The following is a 24306-nucleotide window of genomic DNA, read 5'->3' on the forward strand; positions in this document are numbered from 1 at the left end:
TGTTTCAAAAGAATTTTAAATAGATTTCCTTTTCTTTTTTATTCTGACATTGGAAGTATGCCTCTGGACAGTCTAGACCTAGACGAAATTGCGTATTTGGGATATGATAAGTCCAAAGGGAATTTTGTAACCTGTCTTTAGGCAGTGTTGTCACTGTCTTCCTTCTGTAGATTCCTTATTTTGCAGAAAATAGTTGATTCATAATTCTTTTTCTGTTCTGCTCATATTTTCCTGGAGTATAGATGAACAGTGATGCTAGTAAGTTTTCTTAATCTATTAACTCTCAAGCTTTATTCATAGTTGAGCCAAGATAGTTGACTTCGATATGATCTGTGGGCACATTTTCCCATTGATAAGTTAGTTCTCCTTTGCACGTTAGGGAGAGCATAATGCCTAGTTCTATTTTGTCCTCTTGTATACCGTGTATACTCGGGTATAAGCTGTTTGCCAGCACTTAAAAATATTTTATTAGGGACTCATACAACTCTTATCACAGTCCACACATACATCAGTTGTGTAAAGCACATCTGTACATTCTTTGCCCTCATCCTTTTCAAAGATTTGCTCTCCACTTAAGCCCTTTTACATCAGGTCCTCTCTTTTTCCCCCTCCCTCCGGCCTCCCCACCCTCATGAGCCCTTGATTATTTATAAGTATTATTTTGTCATATCTTGCCCTGTCCGACGTCTCCCTTCACCCCCTTTTCTGTTGTCCGTCCCCCAGGGAGGAGGTCACATGTAGATCCTTGTAATCGGTTCCCTTTTTCCAACCCACTCTCCTTTTACCCTCCCAGTATCGCCCCTCACACCCCTGGTCCTGAAGTTATCATCTGCCCTGGATTCCCTGGATTCCCTGTGCCTCCAGCTCCTATCTGCACCAGTGTACATCCTCTGGTCTAGCCAGACTTGCAAGGTAGAATCCGGATCATGATAGTTGGGGGAGGAAACATTTAGGAACTGGAGGAAAGTCCAGCACTTCTTTAATGCAGTTTTGGTGGTAAAATTAGATGCCTTGGCTGATACGTTGGCTAATACTCGCGTATATACGGTAATAAGGAGACATCCTCATGGGGCTCCAGCTTAATGGCCCAGTGCATTAGTTCCTAAAGTATGTGCCAGTACACTGAGGTTACTGGGTTCTTAATGAAAAGGGCACCTTCAAAAAAGTTTAAATAACAAACTAAGATAAGCAAATCTATTCTAATAAACTTTCTAATTATTTTCTAATGAACTTTTGAAAACCTTTAATGTATTAATGATTACTGTGAATTGGCAGCGTGGGAAGGGATAATTTAGAGTAGAACACAGTTTCTGAAGTACAGTTAAGGTATGCTAAAAATAATTTTAAAATATTTTTATCCACATATTTCAATTCTGCTTGTAGTCCATGATAACTGCCACAGTAAATCAGATCTAAAGACCTTGTATCTTAAAGATCCCTGGTCACACAGTGGTTCAGTACTCAACTGCTAGTCAAAAGATTGCCAGTTCAAATCCACCAAATTCTGTGCAGGAAGGAAGATGTAGCAGTCGGCTTCCGGAAAGATTTCTGCCTTGGAATCTGTATGGGACAGCTCTGCTCTATCTTACAGGGTTGTTATGGGTCCGAATCCACTTGGTGGCAATGGCTTTTTAGATGATCTTCTAAGAACAATTTTTATGGAAAATGTAACAGATAGAAATTTGATGGAATAATGTAGTGACAACGTTGTACCCATCAACCAATTAAATAGCTAAAAACTCATGGCCTGTCTTAGTCCATGATTATTCCTGTCTTCTCACTTTGCTTCTGTTTATATTGTTTCTGTTGAAAAACTTCAAGCCGTATATTGTTTTTTACACATATGCGTCTCTCTCCTGAGATGGCCGTTTGTAATTGTCAGCATGGCTCTGCAGTACTCCCCGCTTCCGGCATCTCCGTCAACCTCCCTGAACTGGACGTGGGTCTTTCTTACTTCTCTTGAAGGAAATTGTCATTTCAGCTTGTGTTTAACAATTTTTGAGCAAACGAATACCATGTGTTTAAGCTATTTTGCTATGTAAAATACTTGTTCTAAAGGTGATACACAAAAGCTCTTATTCTCATTTCACAAAATTATAAGGTGATCTACTGTAGAAATGTTTGGGTGGTAGATTGACCATTTTTCTGAATATATCTAGATAACTTGTTAAATACTTTTTTTGTTTATTTTATGTGTCACTGGAGGTTTTAAGTTCATGGAACTTAAAGACATGAACTTGATTGTGCTTATAGAACAGATCATAATTTACATTCAACGTTTCTTAGACGTTCTGATTCAACTCATCCTATGCACCCTCCTCGTCACTTTTCTCACTTTCTGTCTGTGTTTCCGGGTTCATGATCCTTTGAACCTTCTTGGGTAAATGCTGGGCCTTTGATCTTAAATCGCTGAGTGTTCCATTGCAGAGTTGCGTTCTGTTTTAGACTGAGGGGTAAGGACAAAGCCCAGAGTGCCACCCGTCTCTGGCAGACAGTACTTTTGGTCTCTTTTATGATTTTTAGCTCTGTTCCAGTTGCTCTTTCTCAGTTCATTATCTTCTAATAGCCGTTTCAGAGGAGTTGTAAAGATAGCTGGGCACCATCTAGTTCTTTTCATCTCAGGGTTGTGGACACTGAAGTGTGCAAAGTCTGTTAGGCTACTGGACTCATAGTTTCCACGGGTCTTTGGACGTTCATCACTCTTAATTTCATCTGGACAGGGAGAGACCAATAGGTGCGCCTTAGATGACTGCTGATGACCTTTTAAGACTCGCGCCACCGCTCACCTGATTGGGGTGTAAAACACTGTCTTTGTGAACTATCTTATGCCAGTAGGCACAATGTCCCTGAGACGATGGGCCTGATCCCCTGGGCCCCGTCACTTGTTCCTCCAAAGTGTTTGGTTATGTCTAAGGCATTTTCATTACTGGACCCAAAGTGCTCCACTACATTCGTGGATATATTGGCAGCAAAGCGTAAATACACATAAATAAATGTTCTCTGGGAAACATATGCATAACCTTGAAAGGTTTGTGAGTTAAAGGCAACAAAGGCAAATGCTGGTATATATACAAACCTACAACCATGAAGATCTATGAATAGACACTTGGATAGATAAACAGGCTGAATAAGTGAAGTAAAAACTTTGCATGATTTTAAAGTTTTACTTGACTTTAAACCTTTTTTTTTCTTTTTCCAGGTGTTGGCCAAACCTTTAGATTTACAGGATCAGAGTCAACAAAATCTAGTAATGCAGGTCTTAAAACTGGTTCTCAACTGCCTTAATTTTGATTTCATTGGCAGTTCAGCAGATGAATCTGCTGATGATCTTTGTACAGTGCAGATTCCAACAACATGGAGAACAAGTAAGACGCAAATTTATTATGAATGATAGTCAACATAGAAGTCACAGAATTAAACAAAATGGTTTCCCTCTGCATGGTTATCTCCTTTCTTGCTATACATTCAGTAAAAAGAAGGGTTTATACCCCAAAGTAATTGTTGATAGCCTCTTTTAAAACCCTTTGAAAATGGTTCCTCTATTATTGTATTGTAGCAACTTTCATACTTTGAATTTGTAAAAAAAACATACAAAGATTGAACTCTAGCGCTAGGGGAAAAGCAGATTTGGGAAGTAAAATTATGCGGTCGATTTTGAATCTTCAGATACACAAGAATGAGAACTAACCCCATCATCAGGAAGAGATCTCAACATGCTTTTATTTTTCCCCCAAGACTGTATTTTTTAAATTAAATCATTTTATTGGGGGCTCTTACAGCTCTTATCACAATCCATATATCAGTTGTGTCAAGCACATTTGTACACTTGTTGCCATCATCGTGCTCAAAACATTTTCTTTCTACTTGAGCCCTTGGTATCAGCTCCTCTTTTGTTCACTCCCCCACCTCCCGCACCACCACCTACATCTTTGATACACGTTTTTTCTTTTTAAAATAATTTTATTGGGAACTCATACAACTCTTACTACAATCCATCCATCTATCCATGTGTCAAGCAGATTTGTACATTCGTTGCCATCCTCAAAACATTTGCTTTCTATTTGGGCGCTTGATATCAGCTCCTAATTTTTCCCCTCCCTCCCTGCCCCCCTTCCCTCAAGCACCCTTTTAAATTTATAAATTATTATTATTTTCTCATTTCTTACACTGCCTGGTGTCTGCCTTCACCCACTTTTCTACAGCTCCCTCACATGCTTTTTAAGGTTGAAAGGAAATCAATTGGAGTAACTAACTTAGCAGAGCAATGTTGTAACTTACTTCCTTACGGAGAGGCATACCAAGGGGAAAAATTGATTGGCCTCCATATACACCAGAGAAAACGTAGTACACTCGGGTGAAAGGGTCAGGAATGGTGCTAACAGGTTGAAAATAAGTGTATTCTAAATAAATCTACCAAGATTTTTTTTGCCACCTGTGCAGTGAATTGACTGCTTAACCTCACACCTACCTCCCTTTCTTGTTTCCCAGTACCAAGGGGTTTTCCATAGAAAATTAAATGGATAGGCTTCATAGTTAAGGATACCAGAGATAGAGCAGAAGAAATTTCATGACCACTTTGCTGATATTGAGATCAATGCCTAAAGGAAACATTGAAAGAGGGACTTATCGTTCTTTTTCTTGACTATAGTAGTGAGTACACAGATGAATACATGCTATCCAATTGCACAGAGCTGAGTACAGATAGACATGTATATCTACACAATGATTACATGTAAAAGTTGAAAATAGCTAAAGATCAGTGGAGTGTATCATTGGTTTCCTGTTGTGATGCTGTGCTTTAGGTTTGCAAGGAATTTATCACTGAGTGAAAAATGGATAAAAGGCATATGGAGTCATGATGTGCTTTTTTGCAGTTGCTTTTGAATCTGTAATTACCTCAAAAAAGATTGATTTAAGAAAAGGCTTAATTAATAGACCCAGGAAGATTAAAAAAAAAAAGCATTGCATCCCTGAAATTAGAGTAGAAGATTGTTTTAAAAAGAAACATTAGAGAATGTTACACATTAAAAGGGCAGTAGCCCAAATATTCAGTGAATATTTACAAGCCAAAATAAAGGAAATCTCCCATAATTACGACATTTGAGAATAACAAAGATAGAGTGATGATTAAAAACTCTTCTATCAGGAAAACATTGGGGTAAAAGATTGGGATAAAATGGTATTAGACGTCTCAATAGCAGCAGCACCGGAAACCAGGAGATTATGCAGAAGAAATATTCTCAGATTTTTTTAAGGAAAGATAGTTTTTAAACTAGATCCAAATTATTAATGTAGAACAAAGGCATCTTTGAATATGCAATCTGTCTCCAAATTTACCCCTATGCACTTGCTCTCAAGAAGTTATCTTACGTATAAACCCAAAAGTGCAAGGTGTGGGTCCAGGAAAATGGACCTCTCAAGACAACCTGAGTCAGAGCGCGTCTGTGGAACTTCGCCTTCTGCCCGCTGACCCTCCTAGACACAAGGTTTCTCATGACTTAACATCTTCTGAGGATCGACGTTCTGTTTCAGCTTTTGGCTCAGCCTCTACAATCCTTAAGGAAGCAGCTTATCTTGGGTTCTTACCATCTGGGAATCGTCAGACTGTGTGTTTACTTGAGTCAGGAGAAGCCTCTGTTCTGCATTCTCACTCGCATCCTGGGTCTTGCCAGCCTCTGCAAATGTGAGTTGAAAACACCAGGATCCTTTTGGTGCTGATGGATCAGCATGAGCAAGGAGAACCCTCCCAAACTCTTGCATCTTGCCCTTGAGAGTGTGCTAAGGGATGAGGCCTCTGCCATTGCCCCTCTTGGAATGGCTGCTTCCAGAATTCTCCCCACTCTTATTCATGGCAGCGACTGCTGGGCAACCCAGTGAGATAGTGAAGGCCATGGTGGGGGGCTAGCCCTTCACCAGGCTCTCTCCCTGGGGGCTCTGACGAAGTCTTGGCCTTCTCGCCAGGATATCTAACGGGCCACACTACACAGCCTGATAGCCTGCTTGCCCAGAAGGCTCGGTCCGGGCGATGCAGACAAAGTGCAGAATTGAGGCTGGACGCTGACACCAGCTTCTTAACCTGTGGTCTGGAACGCATTCCATTGCCTTCGTGACCTCACCAGAAGAGTCAGAAGCCACCCAGCCCAGCACTGTCTCAAAAGGGGATGCTTGCAGGTTAGGAGAAAAACATCAGTCTTTTACCCCCATGGAAGTACTCACCGCTGCTTTGAGAGAGCCACCCCAGATGAATTGCTCACCTTGTTCATTGAAAGGGTCAAGCAAAGTAAGGGCCTGCCATACCTGCGCTGTAGGAGCTGGAGTTTATTTCTGAGCTCTACCCAAATGTTCATTTTTAAGACGTCCCTGAAAATGGTGCAGATGGACTCTGTCCAGGAGGTGGGAGTGCACTATAGATGGGTCCTGCATAGCCGCAACCGGTTTGTCTCTCACCTTGCCCACATGGGTCACCTGCATAAACTCTGTCCCTCTGGAATCATCCTGGATGGCAGGGTGTTGTAGGAAGAGGATAGGTTGAGAAGCTGTTTATCCAGCTGTTTATCACCTCTCAGCTCCTCAGTGTGCATTTGCTCCAGCATGTCATCCTGGACATTGCCCAGTATCTCGGTGACCACCTCTACCAGCTGTTCAGTTGCTTACGACCCTCTTGGAGACCCTCAGCATAACAGATCGCAAGCTTTTGGGATGTGACTTGGTATACCTGTCCTTGGGGCCCAGCACTAGCCACCTGAGGTCTCTGGGGTTGAGTGGTGTTTCCAGGATTGGCTTAAGTCATGCATTCCTCTCAGGTCAGCTAGAGAGGACCTCAGCCACCACACTTACCTGAGCTTAACTGCCCGTGGGATTAAGAACTCGTAGCTCAGTGCCTTGGAGTCTGCTCTGGGCCACTGCTCCCAGCTCAGCATCTTGGTGTCTTGTGGAAGCCTGATTTCCATTCCTGTCCTGAAGCCCTGCTGCCTCACACTGTCCTACTGTACAAGGTCACACCCTTCTGGAATTCCCGGTACCTCAGCATTGCTGCGTGGGCCCTGAAGGTTATCTGCACCAAGGCAATCTTGGACAGGTGATGGAGGAGCTGAGGCTGACCCTGCAGGCCCACAGGCACCACTCGGCTTTGCTCAGAGCGGTTGTCACAGAACATGCGATGTGATCTTCGTTCATAATGACAGTTTATAGCATAGCTCTCTTATTTGCAGGATGTTCTCTATCTTAACTGCTGCCTCTGGTTATCAATCCTGTTTTGAAAGGCGAGTGTTTGCTACATTCGTGAGCTCTCAGCTAGTCCATGAGGGTTAGGTTATGTTTGCCATGATAAAGAGGGAGGTGGAGGTGAGGGTTAGAGGATGCATCTGCTCTCCCCAGCCTTACTCAAGTCCCACCTTGGCAAGCTTCTCGGCTCTCTCCTGCAAGAGAACCAAAGGGAGAGAAGGCAGCCAGCAGAGGGCCCGATGGCGCCACCCAGAAACAGCCAGAAGCAAAGCAAATTCCCTGACTCGGATGCCAAGACACATGGGAACGTAAAATGTCCTCTATGTTGAAAAGTGACAGGACCTTCCCCCACAGCCATTCAAAAAGAAACTCTATTCCTACAAATATGCCCTAAATGTCTATTTTCTACAACTACAACCAGGAGAGGATATCCGTGGAACCATTAAAAAGGAAAAAGACCTGATTAAACCCCACTTGTGAGGCAGTAGATGGGTTTTGGAGCCCTGGTGGCGTAGTAGTTCCATGTTGGACTGTTAACAGCAAAGTCAGAACTTCGAAACCACCATCGCACACGAGGAAGAGGAAGCTTACTGCCCCTTAAAGAGTTGCAGTCTTGGAAGCCCGCAGAGGCAGTTCCACCCTGTCCTACAGGGTTGCTGTAAGTTGGACTCAGTCAGCTTCAAGGCCCTGAGTGAGTGAATGAGTGAGTAGGATGGATTTTATGAGAGAAGATAGATGGTTAGACAGCTGAAGCTTCATGTGACTGTCAGATAACAGGAATTCGTTAATAGCTCAAGTAAGACAGTCAAATCAATGGTGGAAGAACAAATTATTTGGAAACATGAACATAAAATTAGCTAGAAAGGTTAAAAGGTGGGAGGAATTGGATCGGGTGAGCTTTTTTTTTATTATATATGCTATTCCCTATTTTCAGTTCTGTTTCCTAGTTGGTACTATTTCATTATTAAACAATATTATTGTAACAAATGAAAATACACAATCCTCTCAGTAAGAACTATAGGTGCCTTAACTAGTTAATCTATCTCCATACATCTTTCAAAAAATAGGAATTAAAAATTGGCCTAACTAGAAAGAGTGATTACAGAATTATTTGTGTTCTCTCTTTGTAAGATAATGTCTTAGTATCAGTGCAGGAAAAAGTACCCTGGGGATTACAAATATTGATACTACTTTTTTTTAATTTTTAGTTTTCCTGGAACCAGAAACATTGGATCTTTTCTTCAATTTGTATCATTCATTTCCACCTCTACTGTCCCAGTTAGTAAGTAAAAATCATTCACTATCTCATCAAAAGGTACCTGTTTGATGGACGTAGGCGTAAAACCCCACTGCCATTGAGTGAATCCCGATGCATAGTGGCCCCCTAGGGTAGGGTAGAAGTGCCCCTGCCCGGCTGGGTTTCTGAGTTTGTAGATCTTGATGGGAACAGAAAACCTCTTTCACTCACAGAAAACCTGCTGGCGTTGTGATTAGCCGTCCAACACTTTGCCCACTGTGCCGCTAGGGACCTTTGAAGAAGGGGCAGTATACATGTAACTGGGGAAAAAAAATCTATTTATAGACATACTTAATTGTTTTTCACATACGTTTGGTCATGAACTCTCACGAAAATACTTAAGTCTCGTGGGATATATACGAGGGGTACCCAAAAAGCCCCCAGAATCCTCCCACCCCCTAGCTGTGTACTTAATTTTTTTCACAAAACAACCTTACCACCTTCAAAGTACTCTCCATTACACTTAATACATTTGTCAAATCTGCGATTCCAGTCCTGGAAACATTTTTCAAACTGATCTGTTTGGATGGTTGACAGCACCTCACTCGTTTTTTTTCTTCACCTCTTCTACGTCTTCAAATTGCTGTCCTTTCATGTCTCTCTTCATTCGTGGGAACAAAAAGAAGTCACACAAAGTGAAGTCAGGTGAGTCAGGTGCGTGGGGCAAGAGAAACATGCTGTTTTTTTGCCAAAAAATGTGGCGCTCTAATGGCTGCGTGAGCAGGTGCATTGTCTTGGTGGCAAACCCAGTCCCCTGTCTGCCACAAACCAGGCCTTTTGTCGCACACTGTTGTGCAATATTTTCAGAACCTCTAAATAGAAAGCATGATGAACAGTCTGACCAGGTGGAATGAACTCCAAATGCACTATCCCCCTCACATCAAAAAAACAATTGAGCATCGGGGTTTTTATTGGATACCCCCGCATATATTACTGTTATGATTTGTGAGATTATATTTGTAGTTAAGTATCTATTCCATGTCAAAAGTTGAGCACAGGACCAAATGTAGTCCCTCCTCAAAGCTAAGAAAACCTATCAGTCTCTAAGTCTGCCTTCTTTCCTAGTGGGTCTCCATCCTTTCCTCTTGACATCAGTCCGACATCTGCCACGGACCTGCACCTCCTTCTCTTCCTCTCCTTTTCTGCATCCATTGGCTCCGTGTCTTAGGCTTGGCAGGCCTTTCCCGTGTGGTATGTCTACCTCAGAAGTGAAACAGATCCTCCCACTGGGTTTTGTGCTCATCACTCTGTACACCTCTAAGAAAGTCATTCTAGTTTATCTGTGTTTTTTAGTCAAATTCATGTTTTAAAAAATTATTGAAACTCAAGTTATGTAGAACTTTGAAACCATAGGATTTATCATTGTGGAATCTAAAACAGAGGTCATGCAAAAGTTTTAATGAAGAAAAGTCAATTTCATATCCAAGCTTGAACAAGTTAAAAGTTAGGAAACTCATATTGCTGTGTCCTAAGAAAAGAAAAGATATTCCAGTTTAACGTAGACATCCACAGTACATTTATTTAGGTATGTGTCTTAGGCCGGTTGACTAGAGAGACAAATCCAGTAACACTCATAAATGTGTAAGCAAGAGCTTATATCAAAAAGTAATTCTATTTCAAGACAACATCCCAGCCCGGTGCAACTGAAGTCTGTAAGCCCCTCTTGAGACTCACACAGTCGCAAGCATGATGCGGAATGCGGGAACACCTCAGGTTGCTGGGTGCAGAGTCCTGTGGATCCGCTGGCAGTGCGCTCATCACAGGGCTCTGGCAACAACTAGGGTCCGCCAGCAGGAAGGGGAAGGCAGAGAGAAAGGGGGGAGGTTTCCAGGACCCTCCTTATGAGAAGGCCACCCCAACAAGGAGGTGCCATCAGGCTGTGACTTCATTGACAAGTTGGATATAGCTTCAAGTTGACATGAAATTAATATCCACAGCAATATGCAATCGCCCCGACAGGAGGAGCAGGTTCACAAAAGTACCCCCTTACCAAAAAGCCAAACATGTCTCTTCTAGACTCTAGGCCTTTCAGGTAGTAGTTCTCTAACTTGTTTCCACAGGGCACCTGTGTTCCAGGTGGCACCATAGAACTCGAGCCTTCTATCAACTGACACATTCTGACTTAGTTGTTTGGAAAACAGTTTTAAGGTGTAATTATGTTTTGGAATGAGACAAAAAATATAACAGTGTATAAAATATAAAGCTGCTGCTTTGAGAGAAAGTGACATTTACTGGAGAGGCCGTATTATCTGGTGCTTATTGCATTTATTTTCCAGGTAAGTAGTAAGACTCTCACTAAATAAAGGAGGAAACAAACCCAGGACAGGTTAGTTAAGTGGCATCCCCCTAGCTAACAGCATCAGTATCAGAGCTGACCTTCCAACTCGGTCTTTCGGACCCAAAGCTCTGAGACCCTCCTGGTTCCCACATCAGAGTTGCTTAGGGAGACTTTCCATTTTCACTTTTTCTTTGTAATACTAGAGGCCGCGGCAAGCTGGAGAGCATCTCAATCCACTTTACTCTTTGTCCCTACTCTCATACTTGCCAAGAAAGCCATACATTTTCGAGAGCAAATCTGTCTTCTCACTTCCTTTGAGCCCTTGCTGACTCCTAGCAGCCCGGTAGGACAGGCAGAACTGCGCTGTTCGTGTCTGAGACTGTAACTCTTCACGGGAGGAGGGGAAAGCCGCTTCTTCCTCCCCCCCCCCCCCAGCTGCTGCTTTTGCCCTGCGGACCTGGTGCTTAGCCCCCGACGTCAAAGCACTCCATCTGAGCATGGACAGCCCGTTCTAATGTAGAAGTGAAAGAATGCGTAAATAAATATAGAGCAAAAACACAGTGGGCCATTTTAGACTGAAAGTTGTCCACTTGGAAGTCTCTCAGTCAGGGATCAGTGAGATTGTTGGGTGCACTCTTGAAGGCTTTCGTGAGGCAACTACGCTACAGAGAGGAGCTCCTAAGACATCCTTAGGGTAAATAATGCGTCTGGTCACATTTTCTAGCCTTACGATATTACTGAATGAAGTGGAGAAAATATTTCATGTCCACACAAGTTTCGGGACAACCTGGATTAAGTAAAATTACCGAATCTCACAACACCCTCCCCACTACCCCGAAGGCTCTCATAAAAAATATTCAACCACAAAATCACATGTACTTTTTGGGAAAATACTTGGTTCGGTGTTTCTCAAACAAAGATGGGCATCAGAAACAGTAGGAAGGGCTTTTAAATAAACACTTAACCTGGTGCTGCTCTCCCCGATTTGACGTGACAAAACGCTAGAGGGGAATGCGTGCAAATAAGAATTCTGCTGGGGTGGAGGAGTTGAGAATGATGATGGCAATGGAGAATGTTAGGTTTCATTACTTTTGGATCCTATGATGCTTTTTTGTCATTAGGTTTAAGCAACTATTTTAATGTACAGACTTTGATTAATCATATGTGGCTATAGGCACTTTAAAATTGAGATAAATTCTGTTGTTGTTTTCAGGCACTCTCATGTCTAGTTCAGTTTGCTTCTACAAGAAGGTCCTTATTCAGCAGTCCTGAACGTGCCAAGTACCTTGGTAATTTAATGAAGGGAGTAAAGAGGATACTTGAAAACCCTCAGGTATTTATGAAGTAATTTAATTAATACTTAGCATATAGAAATAGTTCTTCTGCCCAAAGGCACATAATAAACTCGGCATGAATTTATTATGATTCTGCAAGAAAATGTAAAATAGTATATTCAACTCCTTTAGTTCTCATTTATGGCCGTTTTGGGGGCAGATTTAAAAATGGATGCATATGATAGACTTATGTGTCCCCTTTTTATTTTCTTCTATATTTTAGTTGATTTATGTAGAGTTGATATATCTTGCTGTTGTGTTTTTGCCTTTTACCATTGTACTGCATTTCTTTGCCTTCACCCCTTAAGTTACACAAGTGATTAATTTAGTTGTATCCACCTCCTGAACTAGAAAACGTATTATAAACCTGAATGCTAATATTGGAAGAAGTGGCCTTAAATTATATAAGGATTCTTTTTGCCCTCTTGTGGACAAATAAGAATTTGTAGATTTAAAAATCCACTCTATATTGAGGACAGAACTTCTATGGTGAGTGATATTGTTCTCAGAAAAATGGGTGGTTTCAGATGCCTTCGATACAATTTTCTGTTTTACTTTCTATGTTGTTTTGGTTTAAAGCATCTATAATTAAAGTATAGATTTTAAAGGGCAAGTGATCATAAAGGAGTATTCTTTAAAGGAGGTTGTTAAGTAACTTTTGGAGAGGCATATAGTACAGTACCTTTTACAGAAAGAAAAGGTGTATACTATGAAAAAAGTTGGGTATATTGCTTTATTCTCTGGGATATGTCATGTGTTACTGTGTGTTTGTGTTACCTGTAAATGTTAGCATTGCTCTGAAAGACCTGTGATTCACTAGGATCATTTCACTACACTTCAGAATTATTTAGTTGTTTGATTTACTGTCAATATGAGGGGATAATATTCCAGTGCCAGGTAACTTTCTTCCATGATTTCCCCAACACTTTCATGCTAACGTTTAATGGCTGTTTAAGTTCGTTTTGATATCATATTAATTACTGAAGCATTACAAACATGTATTAGAAGATCTAGGCATATAAAATATCTTTCTGCAATTGGCCCTTACGCTTAAGACACTGTTTTCTGTGCTTTCATGGAACTCATGTGAGTGAAATTTTTTTTGTGAGTGAAATTTTTAAATAAATTTTTTCATTATTAAACAGGTAGTTTTTGAATCCTACTTTGTTCCAAATACAGTGCTTAGTGTAAATTGCTCAAGCTAATAATACTTGTCTCTTGTTTTCAAAGAGGTCACAGACAGCTGGGGACACCTTTTATATAAATTTTCCCCCATTCATGTATCTATAGTTTATATGTATCTCTGGTTCACTTTGGAGACATCATTTTCATTTTATGATATAGAACATTATCAATCATCCCCCTGGGGCACAAGGTAATTATATTGATAGTGTCATTAATTTAGTCAGTGGTACAAAATTCAGAACACTTGGGAGAGGAAATTATACAAGTACAGACCAGCTTCAGCCTGCAGTGCTTGACTGAATTGTTGACTTGTACCGATTAAAGTGACTGGACACGAGTTCCGCAGTGGGAATGGAGTAGTCAGTTGCTTACATCATCTACAGGTAGAGGTACCTTTCTTGATTTTCCCTTTTAAGCTTTCATCATTTAAAAATTTCTGTGTAAGCTATGATACACACTCCCACAAGCATCTTTTGGTCCCAAGCATTGTAATTCAGACATCATGGGGCACTAAAGCTTCAACTTTCAATCATTAACGACAACATTAAATCCACTAAGTGTCATCTTGTTTTTCAATTTTTATTTCCACATTGACACAAAGTTGCTTAAGTACCTGTGAAAACTGAACGGCTTAAAATGCAGTCAGGAAAATTTTTCATAGTGTGTATTTTAAGTTATGTCTAAAAGCCTTTTTTCTCTCATAATTTAGGGTTTATCTGATCCAGGTAATTATCATGAATTTTGTCGCTTTTTGGCTCGTTTGAAGACAAATTATCAGTTGGGAGAATTAGTTATGGTGAAGGACTATCCTGAAGTTATTAGATTGATAGCTAATTTTACAATTACTAGCCTCCAGGTAAGTAAAAGTATGTATTTTATATTTAACTGCAGATTCTTTTGAGACAATTTATTGACAGCAGTTAGTGGAAGAGGTTTTCTTAAAAATATCGATTACTTTAAGTAATTGCAAAGATTTTCATTGCACTTCCTTTTCATTTTATTTGTAAAATATAGGTTAAAAAGTTCAATGAAGTATTTATAATAAATATTCAGAAATCACTCAAATATCAAATAACTGAATAATAGCTGTAAGTAAATCCATGAGAAGAAATAAACGCATAATTATACACATTCTATTAATGTGGAAAATTTATTTTAAAATGGAGAGATTGTAAAAAACCATGTTTTTTTTATCACAATATGAACTGTAAAAATATATGCAAGAAGTGGAGATACACTAACATTTAACAGCGATCATTTCTCAGTGGTAGAGCAATAAGATTGTTTCTTTATACTTTTGTATTTACAAAGTTTTATGAATTGTGTTCACTACTTATATGAACAACAGTTCATTTAAAAATATAGATTTTGCCGGTTTAGCCTTTACTCTTGGAAAACAAACCGTCATTCATTTGAAGTCACTTTTCCTTTGTTTCTTTGTAGCATTGGGAATTTGCTCCCAACAGTGTGCACTATCTCTTAACTCTGTGGCAGAGGATGGTGGCATCAGTTCCTTTTGTGAAATCAGCTGAGCCCCATCTGCTAGACACCTACGCACCAGAAATCACGAAGGCGTACGTCACTTCGCGTTTGGAATCGGTTGCCATAGTTGTGAGGTACTGAAAATGAAATATGTATGTTCTCCTTTTCTCTCTGGTGTTTTATATTTAAATCTCATTAACTATCATAAAAGTCACCCTAGTTTATAGGGCTGTGAGTTGTCTTGACAGGTGCAAGTAGTGATTCACCGACTGTCATCATCAAGGAATGGAACGGTCCTTTCATTGAGGAAAGTTCCTTTACAGTCCTGTGGACCCCGTACATTCTCAGCCCGCCAGTGCCTGACCTCTCTTTATCCCTACAGCTTGTACCTCTTCCAGAATGTTGTGTACATGAAATCATGTTATTTTGCCATATTGTCTGGCTTCTTTCATTTAGCATAATGCATTTGAAAATTTCTCCTTTACATCAAGGATTTTTTTAAATCCATGTTGGTGGGCATTTGGGTAGTTGCCATTTAGACCAATTATGAATAAATCCACTATAAACATTGCTGTACCACTTTATGTGTGACATAAGTTTTTATTTCTTTAGAGTAAAAACTTGGAAGTATTTATTCCTTGGTCACTTGATAATTATGCATTCTTTTGCGGATTCTGGAATTGACTCTCTTTAAAATGTCAAACCATTTTGCATTTCCACTAGCAGTGTTTGAAAGATCTAAGTGCTCTACAGCTATACCAGTATTTGATATTATCAGGTGCGTGTGTGTGTGTGTTTGGGATTTTGTTTTGTTTTGATTTTCTTAGTTTTTGTTGTTTGTTTTTGTTTTCATTCATGCTAATAGGTATGTAGGCGTTCTGGTAGTGTGGTGTTTAGTGTTAGGCTGTGAACTTCACGGTTGGCAGTTTGAAACCACCAGCAGCTCTATGGGAGAAAGACTGGGCTTTCTACTCCCACCTGTGAACAGTTAACCACCTGGGAAACCCACAGGGGATCAGTCTGAGTCAGCATTGACTCGATGGCAGTGAATTTGGCTTTTGAATAGGTATGTAGTGGTACTTCATTGTGGGTTCACTCTTTATTTCAACCATGAGAAATGATGTTGAGCATGTCCTATGTACATGAATTTTTGGCAAAGAATACAAGCGGGTACCCCCTACCCCTTAAAATGGAAAAAAATGAAAAACTCCACTGGGTGGAGCTTTCAGCCTTTGTAGCACACAGTTTTCCCACTGGGCACGCGTCCAGCAACTTGTTCTGAGTTAGTGCACCCAGTGGCATCACCGGGGAAGGTTCTTCTCTGTGATCACAGTGAGTTTTTTCACAAACAGTTTCACTCGCATTTCGTTTTTTTGTGATGGCCAATTTAATGGAACAATGTACAACTGTGAAATTTTGTTGTGTGGTCAGGAAAAATGACACAACTGTTGTGATGTTGAACACAGCTTACAAGGACAGTGCTGTGGGAAAAACTCAAGCGTATGAATTGTTTTCTCATTTCAAAAAGGTGAAATGTTGAGTGATGACAAATCTCACTCTGGACGTCCATCAACTTCCTGAATGGATGAAAACGTTGACGGACTCTGCACTTGCGCTCAAAGCCCGAGGACGGACCATTGAAGAGACAAGGAAGTTGTTTGGACTGTCTTGGAGCCGGTTCAGTGAATTTAAGGGAAGATTTGAGAACGAGAAGAGTTGCTGTGAAAGTTGTGTCTCCAAGGAGTGTTGAGTGGAAAGAAGCCATGCTTTGAAAGAACTGCCCTGAAGCAGCCCAGACTTTCCCCAAGGTCATTACTGGTGAAGGGACATGATGCCGTTTTAGGACCCTGACAGGAAACATCAATCAGGCCAGTAGAAAATGCATTGTCATCTCCCCCCATACTGCTCAAGTGAAATCAACGATCAAGACGCTGCTCACTTGTTTTCTGATGTGAGGGGAGTAGTGCATTTGGAGTTGTTCTACCAGATCAGACTGTTAATCAAGCTTTCTATTTAGAACAGATTGTGTTTAACACAGTGTTCGACAAAACAGGCCTGCTTTGTGGCAGATGGGGAACTGGTTTTGCCACCATGACAGTGCACCTGCTCACGCAACCAACTCAGTGCTCCAGTTTTGGCAAGAAACAGCATGCGTCTCTTGACCCACATACCTTAACCACGTGACTCCCATCCGTGCGACTTAATTTTGTTTCTCTGAATGCAGAGGGCTATGCGAAGCCAGCAATTTGACGCTGTAGAAGAGGTGGAGAAAATGAGGGAGGTGCTGTCAGCCATTCAAACATGAGTTTGAAAAATGATTCCAAGACTAGAATTGCAGAATTAACAATTGTATTAAGTGTAATGGAGACTCCTTTGCAGGCGATGAGGTTGTTTTGTAAAAAAAATTTAAATACATAGCTTTGGGGAAAGAAATGCAGTTTGGGGAGTTGGGGAGATCCCCCATGTATATATTGCCCATTGAAAAAAAATTTCAAAAATGTAAATCAAAATTTGTTAAGAATATACTATAGTCACAAGCCTTCTGTCATATTTGTGTTTTGTAATTTTTTTACTTAGTGCATAGCTTGCACTTACATTTCTGAAATGATTTTTTGAAGAACAAATTTTAAATTTTAATGATGTCCAATGAAATCTTATTTTTTCTTTTATAGATTGTGTTTTTGAAGTCACAAAGATTTTATTTTGTTTTCTACTAGAAGCTTTTTAGTTTCACAGTTCATATTTAGGTCTATGAAGTATTTCGAGTTAATTTTTTATGTGACTGAGGTTCATTGGTTGCATATGCATGTCTATTTCAGCATAATTTCTTGAAAAGACAAACCTTTTTCTCCATTAAATTGACTTCTACACCTGTGTCAAAAATCAATCGACTGATATATGTGTGGTTTTCTTTCTGGACTCTGAACTCCCATTAATTTTTGGATCTGCTGTCCCTTTCCTGATTAGTGTGGCTGTACAGTAAGTTTGAAAAGCTGATCATCTGAATCTTTGATCTTGGTTTTCCTGTTTCAAAATGGTTTGGCCTATTCTAGTTCCTTTGCTTTCATAATAAAGTTTTAGAATCAGCATGGGATCGCACTATTGTTAAATTTTAGCATTCAGGTCTTTCTTATATTTCATTAGCATTTTGGGTTTTTTGGGTACTTTTGTATGATACTTTAAAAAATTATCAGTTGTTTACTGAGATAGAGGAATACAGTTGGCTCCTAATTGACCTTGTGTTCTGTGACTTTGCTAGTCCCACCTGTTGTTCTACTAGGTGCTGTGGGTTAGGCATTGGGATGCTAACCACAAGGTCAGTGATTCAAACCCACTAGCTGTTGTGTAAAAGAAAGATGAAGCCGTTTACTCCTATAAAAATGCATGGTCTCAGAAACTCTGGAATAGTTCTTGTTAGTCCTCTGGTCGCTATGATTTGAAATTGACTTGATAGCGTGTTCGTTTGTTGTTCTTTTAAAATTGCCTATATTGTCTTCAAATGTACAAAAAAAAAACCCATTAGGGTGAAGTTGATTCTGACTCATAGCCCACCTAAGGAACAAAGAAGAACTGCCCCATAGTTTCCAAGTGCTCTCACTGTACAGAAACAGAGCTAGGCTCATGCGCCCCAAGGGTCAGCCTTTATGTTAGTGGCTGAGCGCTCCACACGGACCCACCAGAGTTCTTTTCTTCACACATAGACACGTCTGTGTATTTCTTTCTGAGTCATTTGTCTGTGATTTGTTTATCTGCTATCGAATTGTTATTTAACATAAGTAAATTGTGTTTTTGGTTGGAGACGTAGAGCATATTATAATACTATTTATAAGCTCTCTTTTATATGTTTGTAGAGATCATTTAGAGGATCCACTGGATGACTCCGCTACTGTGTTTCAGCAGCTGGAGCAATTGTGCACTGTCAGTCGATGTGAATACGATAAGACTTGCACCCTTCTGGGACAGCTGTTTGACCAGAATGCACAGAATTACCAAAAACTTATACGTTCAGCTTCGGGAGTAACTGTGGACAGGGCAATTCAAGAAGGTCAGTACATTTTACATGACTATTGTATGAATATTAAGTAGCACCATTTGATCACTTCATTTAGTACTCTTTTCAGAGATCATTTTTATGTATTGCCCTCAACTCTTGGGCTCCAAGAACACATTGATTTTTTTTAACCTGTGTTTTTTTTTTTTTTTTTGATAGTTAATGTTTGGGTTTTCCTTTTTTAAGATTTTCAGGAAATATTTCTTTCTGAAATTGGTCTCATGAAAATCTTGAGTAGATTTGTTAACTGCAGTGTCAGTAATTCGGAACTACCAGTCGCTCCAGGGAAGGAGAATGAAGCTTTCTACCCCAAAAAGTTAGTCTCAGGAAGCCCCAGTGGCAGGTGTGTGTCTTCCTTCTGTAGGGTTGCTCTGAGTCATCATTGCCTCGATGGCAGGGAAATGCAGAGGTAGTAGCCTACTTTGTCACCACTGTTGAGAAATTCAGAGCCACATTTCAGCCCAATTACAGTTTGGTAAAGCCTCATCATAGCTGTGCATTGGTGTATTTTTTCACCAATGAAGTCTTTTAGTCTTTATTTCCCAAGATTTTTCTTTAATACTTACTGAAGGAGGAGGTCATTTGCGTGTGTATGTGTGTGTGTATCCCTTTACAACTAAGATAACAGGGAATTTAAAAAATTAGCTACACTATTTAGACTTCTTCATGAGATGGATTATGAGAATGGAACTAGCTTTATAAAATTCTTAAAGGAAGCAATTTAACTATATTTGCAGAATGTTTATTTCATATATATATATATATATATATATATATATATATATATTTCTTATTTTACAAAGTGAGTTTGGTAAAGGATGACAATCAGGTTTACTTCCAATTATAGTATTTCCTATTTTAAGTTTTCAGTTATTTAAATGATTATGTCTTAGATTTGTATAACATTTTCTTAGAGTAACTTTTATCTACCAATCCATTGTTTAATCATCGAGTCACAAGAACTGCTGAGAGGATACTGACTAGCTTTTTTTTGTTGTTGTTCTCTGGCTCTCCATACTGCACTCTTTATAAAGTAAATGAGGGAGAACAACATGTTTTGAGGAGTTTGGTTATTTGAATACATTTTTTAGTATTTTGAAAATTATGACATATAAAATACATATTAAAGGAATATTTACATACCATGTGGCTTAGAACATAATAGCAAGAAACACTAGATTAAAGAATAGATAAGTACCAATAGATTTGGCACTCCCCTCTTTCCAAATATAAGAACTCCCGTACTAGTAGAAGGTTAGCTACAGACTTGAATCTTATGCCCTTTCCTCATAGTTTCACTGTGTGTGTGTGTGTTGTATAATGTTAGCGTTTTTATATGTGGTTTCCTATATTGCTGAACATCATACCAATGGAATCATACTGTGTTTATTCTTCTACAATTTGCATTTTATCAGTGTTACGTTTATGAGTGTTCATTTTGATGCATATAGCTATTGCTCACGCATTTTCACTGTTATGTATGAGGAAACGTCAAATAATTGGTGGAAATTTTTCATTATCTTTCAAATACATTTTTCCACTAACTTATATATTTATGCATTCTCTTGTCATTGGGTATGTTTTTTCTGGTTTTTTTTTGTCTCCAATGTATTTTGCTACTGCATTCAACACTTTTGTGAAGATTGTTAAATATATTCTGTGCACATTCAACTTTAGTAGATAATGCCAAACTATATATTTTTAAGGTATTAAATAGTAAATGTTTCAGGCTGATTGAATATAGACACTCTGGCCTACTGACTAAAATAGAAAACAGCTCGTAGACCATATGTGAAGGAATATGTGTTGCATTGTGGTTACATGTTGGGAAGCTAACTGAAAAATCAGCAGTTCTAAACCACTAGCAACTCTGAAGGAGGAAGATAAGGCTTTCTACTCCAGTAAATAAACTGCAGCCTCAGAAACCCACAGGGGCAGTTCTGCCCAGTCCTGTAGGGGCACTATGGTTGGAATTGACTCCATGACAGTAAGTTTGTATTTTTTGGATATTCCAATAAAACTTTATTTGCCAAACAGGTGGCTGGCTCACAGGCTGCAATTTGTTGAACCCTGACATCCTTTACAACAGTCTATCATTAAACTTAAATGTTACTGACCTAATTAGGGTGATATTTTAATTTTTACTTTCACTGAATATTTTAATTTTTACTTACCTGATTATTAATGAATGTTAGTTTAATGCTTCATGTTTATTGACTGATAGCTATATAATTCTTATAAGATGTATGCTCATATCTTTTGTCCATTTCCCTACCTCTCCACCAAAGAATTGTGTTTCTTTTACTGACTTACAGGCATCATTCATATATATTTTGACACTAATTCTTTAGTTGCCTTGGTTGTAAATATCATCTCTAAATTTTGTGACTTGTTTATGTACACCATTTAATGTCTTGATGAACAGAAATTCTTAGTTTTCATATCACACTTATTTTAATTGTTACCTAATTTTTGTGCCTATGTGAGTTGCCATAAACTTGACAGCAGCAACAGGGTTTAGTTTGGGGGCCGGGTAGTATATTTGCATTGTTAAAAAATGTTAATGTTCAGTCTCAGCTGTACTCTGCCCTCCCAATCTTTATGCTAACCAGTAACCATTATAGTTTGGTGTGCCTTTTCAGAGGGTTTGTATGCATGCACAAGCAATTATGAGTAGTTAACATATTCTTACAGTAAATAAAGAAGTGTTATATTTCATGTGTTTTAACATATCAATTTATTCAACTATTCACGAATATCTTGAATTGTTTATAATATTCTTCTGCTATTTAAACAAATACAGCTTATCTTGAAGATGGTGACCATAGGGAAATTTATAGCTTCAAATACCTACATTGTTAAAAATATCTCAAATTGGTCACTTTATACCTTGACGAATTTAGAAATGAAGAGCAGTCCAAGCCTAAAACTAGCAAGAGGAAGGGAGTAGGTAAGATTAGAGTAGAGACAAATGAAATGGAGGATAGAAAGGCAATAGAGGGAATCAATGAAACCCAAACAGTTTTTCTTCAAATCACTGCAATCATCAAACCTACTTATCAAGACTGATAAATACAAAGAAGACTTGGAATGCAAGTGAGGCGGCGTCACTAGTGACCTGACAGAAATAAACAGGCTCATAATAGAATGCCCAGACCAGCTTGTACAGCAGCATGGAGAGACCCTAGATGGGACGCACAGAGTCCTGGAGAACACATCTCAAAAAAGACTTCAGAAAAGTAGAAAATGCCACTAAACATAAAAATGTGAAGAGATTGCATCAGTGATCAAAAACTGTGCAACAAAGAGAAGCCCAGTATGGTTTGGCTTCCCTGCTGAACTCTGCTACACATTTATAGATGGATTAATGTCAGTACTGCTACTTTTGAAAAAAGGTTGGCGCATCCCTATACTTTATCTTGGATTACGGACTGTAGTAGAAAAGATTTTAACTGCCAGGGGTTGCTGAGCAATTTTTCACCCCCCTGAAATCAAGGCAGTGTGCCACATAAATTTGGGAAGCAATACAATAAATACTGGGTTTTCAAGACGACAGATGTTGATGGCAGGAGATAGGCGGATCCTTTTCCTGTGGAGAAGCTGGTGGTTTCGACTGCTGCCCTGTGGTTGGCAATCAAATGCTTACCTGACAGTGCCACCAGGGTACTCTCGAAGTAGATAAGCAACCAGAATGTAAATGTCAGAGCGATACAATTCTTAGAAGAAAACAATCAAAGCTTTGTGAACTTGTGTTTGCCAATGGAATCTCAGATGTAGCATTAGAAGTGTGAACGAAAAACAAAACAGATTTATCAACATTAAAAATATTGTGCAACAAAAGGCATGATCAAGAAAGGGCACAGGAATTCTACAGAAGGAGAAATGTTTTGGGGTATAATATCTGATAAGTGTTTGGTGTCTAGAATATGTAGTTAGCTTTTAAAACTCTAAAACAATCCGTTTACAATATGGTCAAACGAATGTTGTTTGGTGCCGTAAAGTTGGTACTTTGCAAGCATGGTGTCCAGCCCCAGACACTGGCCCCTTCTGACAACATGTCCTAGGTATGTCAGGCAGAGTTTTGCCACCTTTCTTTTCAGGAGCACTGTACATTACTTCTTCCTAGACAATTGTGTTGGTTCTTTTGGCAGTCCATAGCACTGCCAGTATTCTTCACCAGTCCCATAATTCAAATGTGTTGATGACTTCATCTTCCTTATTCATTGTCCAGTTTTCATATGCATATGAAAATACCATGGCCTGGGTCAGGCACACTTTCGTTCTGAAAAGACTCGGACCTTGTTGTTAGGGGCCATTGAAGTCAGTTCTGACCCATAGCAACCTTATGCACAACAGAAACACTGCTAAGTCCTACACAGTTCTTCTTCTTGAGTCCTTGTTGCAGCCATGGCCTTAACAGACATTGGAAAACTCTGGGAGCACGATTCTCTTAATTCACACAGATTTGGCAACAACGCTTTTATTTTTACTTAGCGTGGCAGTTTCCCAAAACTGAAATATCAAGCGTTAGGTCAGCAAGGATGTGGAGCAAATGGCAGCCTTGTCCAGTGTTGGTAGGAATGTAAAATAGCACAGCTGCTGTAGAGTTCATTTTGCATTTCCTTAAAAAGTTAAGCACATGATTCCGCAATTCCATTTCTGGAACTGGAAGCAGAGGCCCAAGCAGATACTTCTGTACCAATGTTCACTGCAGCACTATTCTCAGTAGCCAAAAGATAAAAACAATTGCAATAGAGCGTTACTTCGGCCATAACAGAATGCTACAATATGGGTCAGCCTTGCAAATGTCAAATAAGTCAGACACACATAAACTGCTCATTCCTCTTTTATCAATGTACGGTCTTCAAAATGGCTTTATAGCAGAGTAGAACTACCCCAGAATGTTCCAGAGAGTCTCTTTGGAATAGGGAATCTCATCTTTCTCCTGCAGTTGGTGGTTTTGAACTGCTGACTTTTGGGTTAGTAGCCCAATGTGTAACTCACCATGCCACCAGGACTCCTCCACATAATAGCCCCTTACATGACATATTTAAAATAGACAAAGTTGTACAGACTGAAAAGAACTTGGAGAAAACCAGAGGATGAAGAGAGCGAAAAATATGGAGTTAATATTTAATGGATGTAGAGTGAGTGAGTTTGTTCGAGAAGTATTGAAACATTCTGGAATTAAATGGTGGTGATATTTGTACAACATTGTAAATATGATTACTGTCACTGAGCTGTATACTTTAAAATGGCAAATTGTATATTATAAATATTTTACCACAATAAAACTGCTGTACAGATTAACCAGTATCTGTGCCTTTTTACCTACAGACAAATAATTCTCTAAGGTATATTTCTGAAAGTGTGGATTTTGTTTTGTGAAAGGGTAAAATATATTTTACTTTTTATAAATATTACCAAATTTCTCTTCACATGGGCCTAACCACTT

The 24306-nt window shown here is 39.3% G+C and overlaps 1 protein-coding gene across 1 annotated transcript in view; it reads left to right on the plus strand.

The window, feature by feature from the left end:
* The window catches only part of RANBP17 (RAN binding protein 17), a 388698-nt gene that overhangs the window by 33242 nt on the left and 331150 nt on the right, over nt 1–24306 (plus strand). Inside the window, exons 7-12 of the mRNA XM_075543208.1 lie at nt 3200–3365; nt 8433–8506; nt 12013–12132; nt 14028–14174; nt 14762–14934; nt 18652–18845. Coding sequence (XP_075399323.1) covers nt 3200–3365; nt 8433–8506; nt 12013–12132; nt 14028–14174; nt 14762–14934; nt 18652–18845 — 874 coding nt within the window. The remainder of the gene's footprint in view (nt 1–3199; nt 3366–8432; nt 8507–12012; nt 12133–14027; nt 14175–14761; nt 14935–18651; nt 18846–24306) is intronic.

This window comes from Tenrec ecaudatus, chromosome 2, assembly GCF_050624435.1.
Source record: "Tenrec ecaudatus isolate mTenEca1 chromosome 2, mTenEca1.hap1, whole genome shotgun sequence".
Classification (NCBI taxonomy): domain Eukaryota; kingdom Metazoa; phylum Chordata; class Mammalia; order Afrosoricida; family Tenrecidae; genus Tenrec; species Tenrec ecaudatus.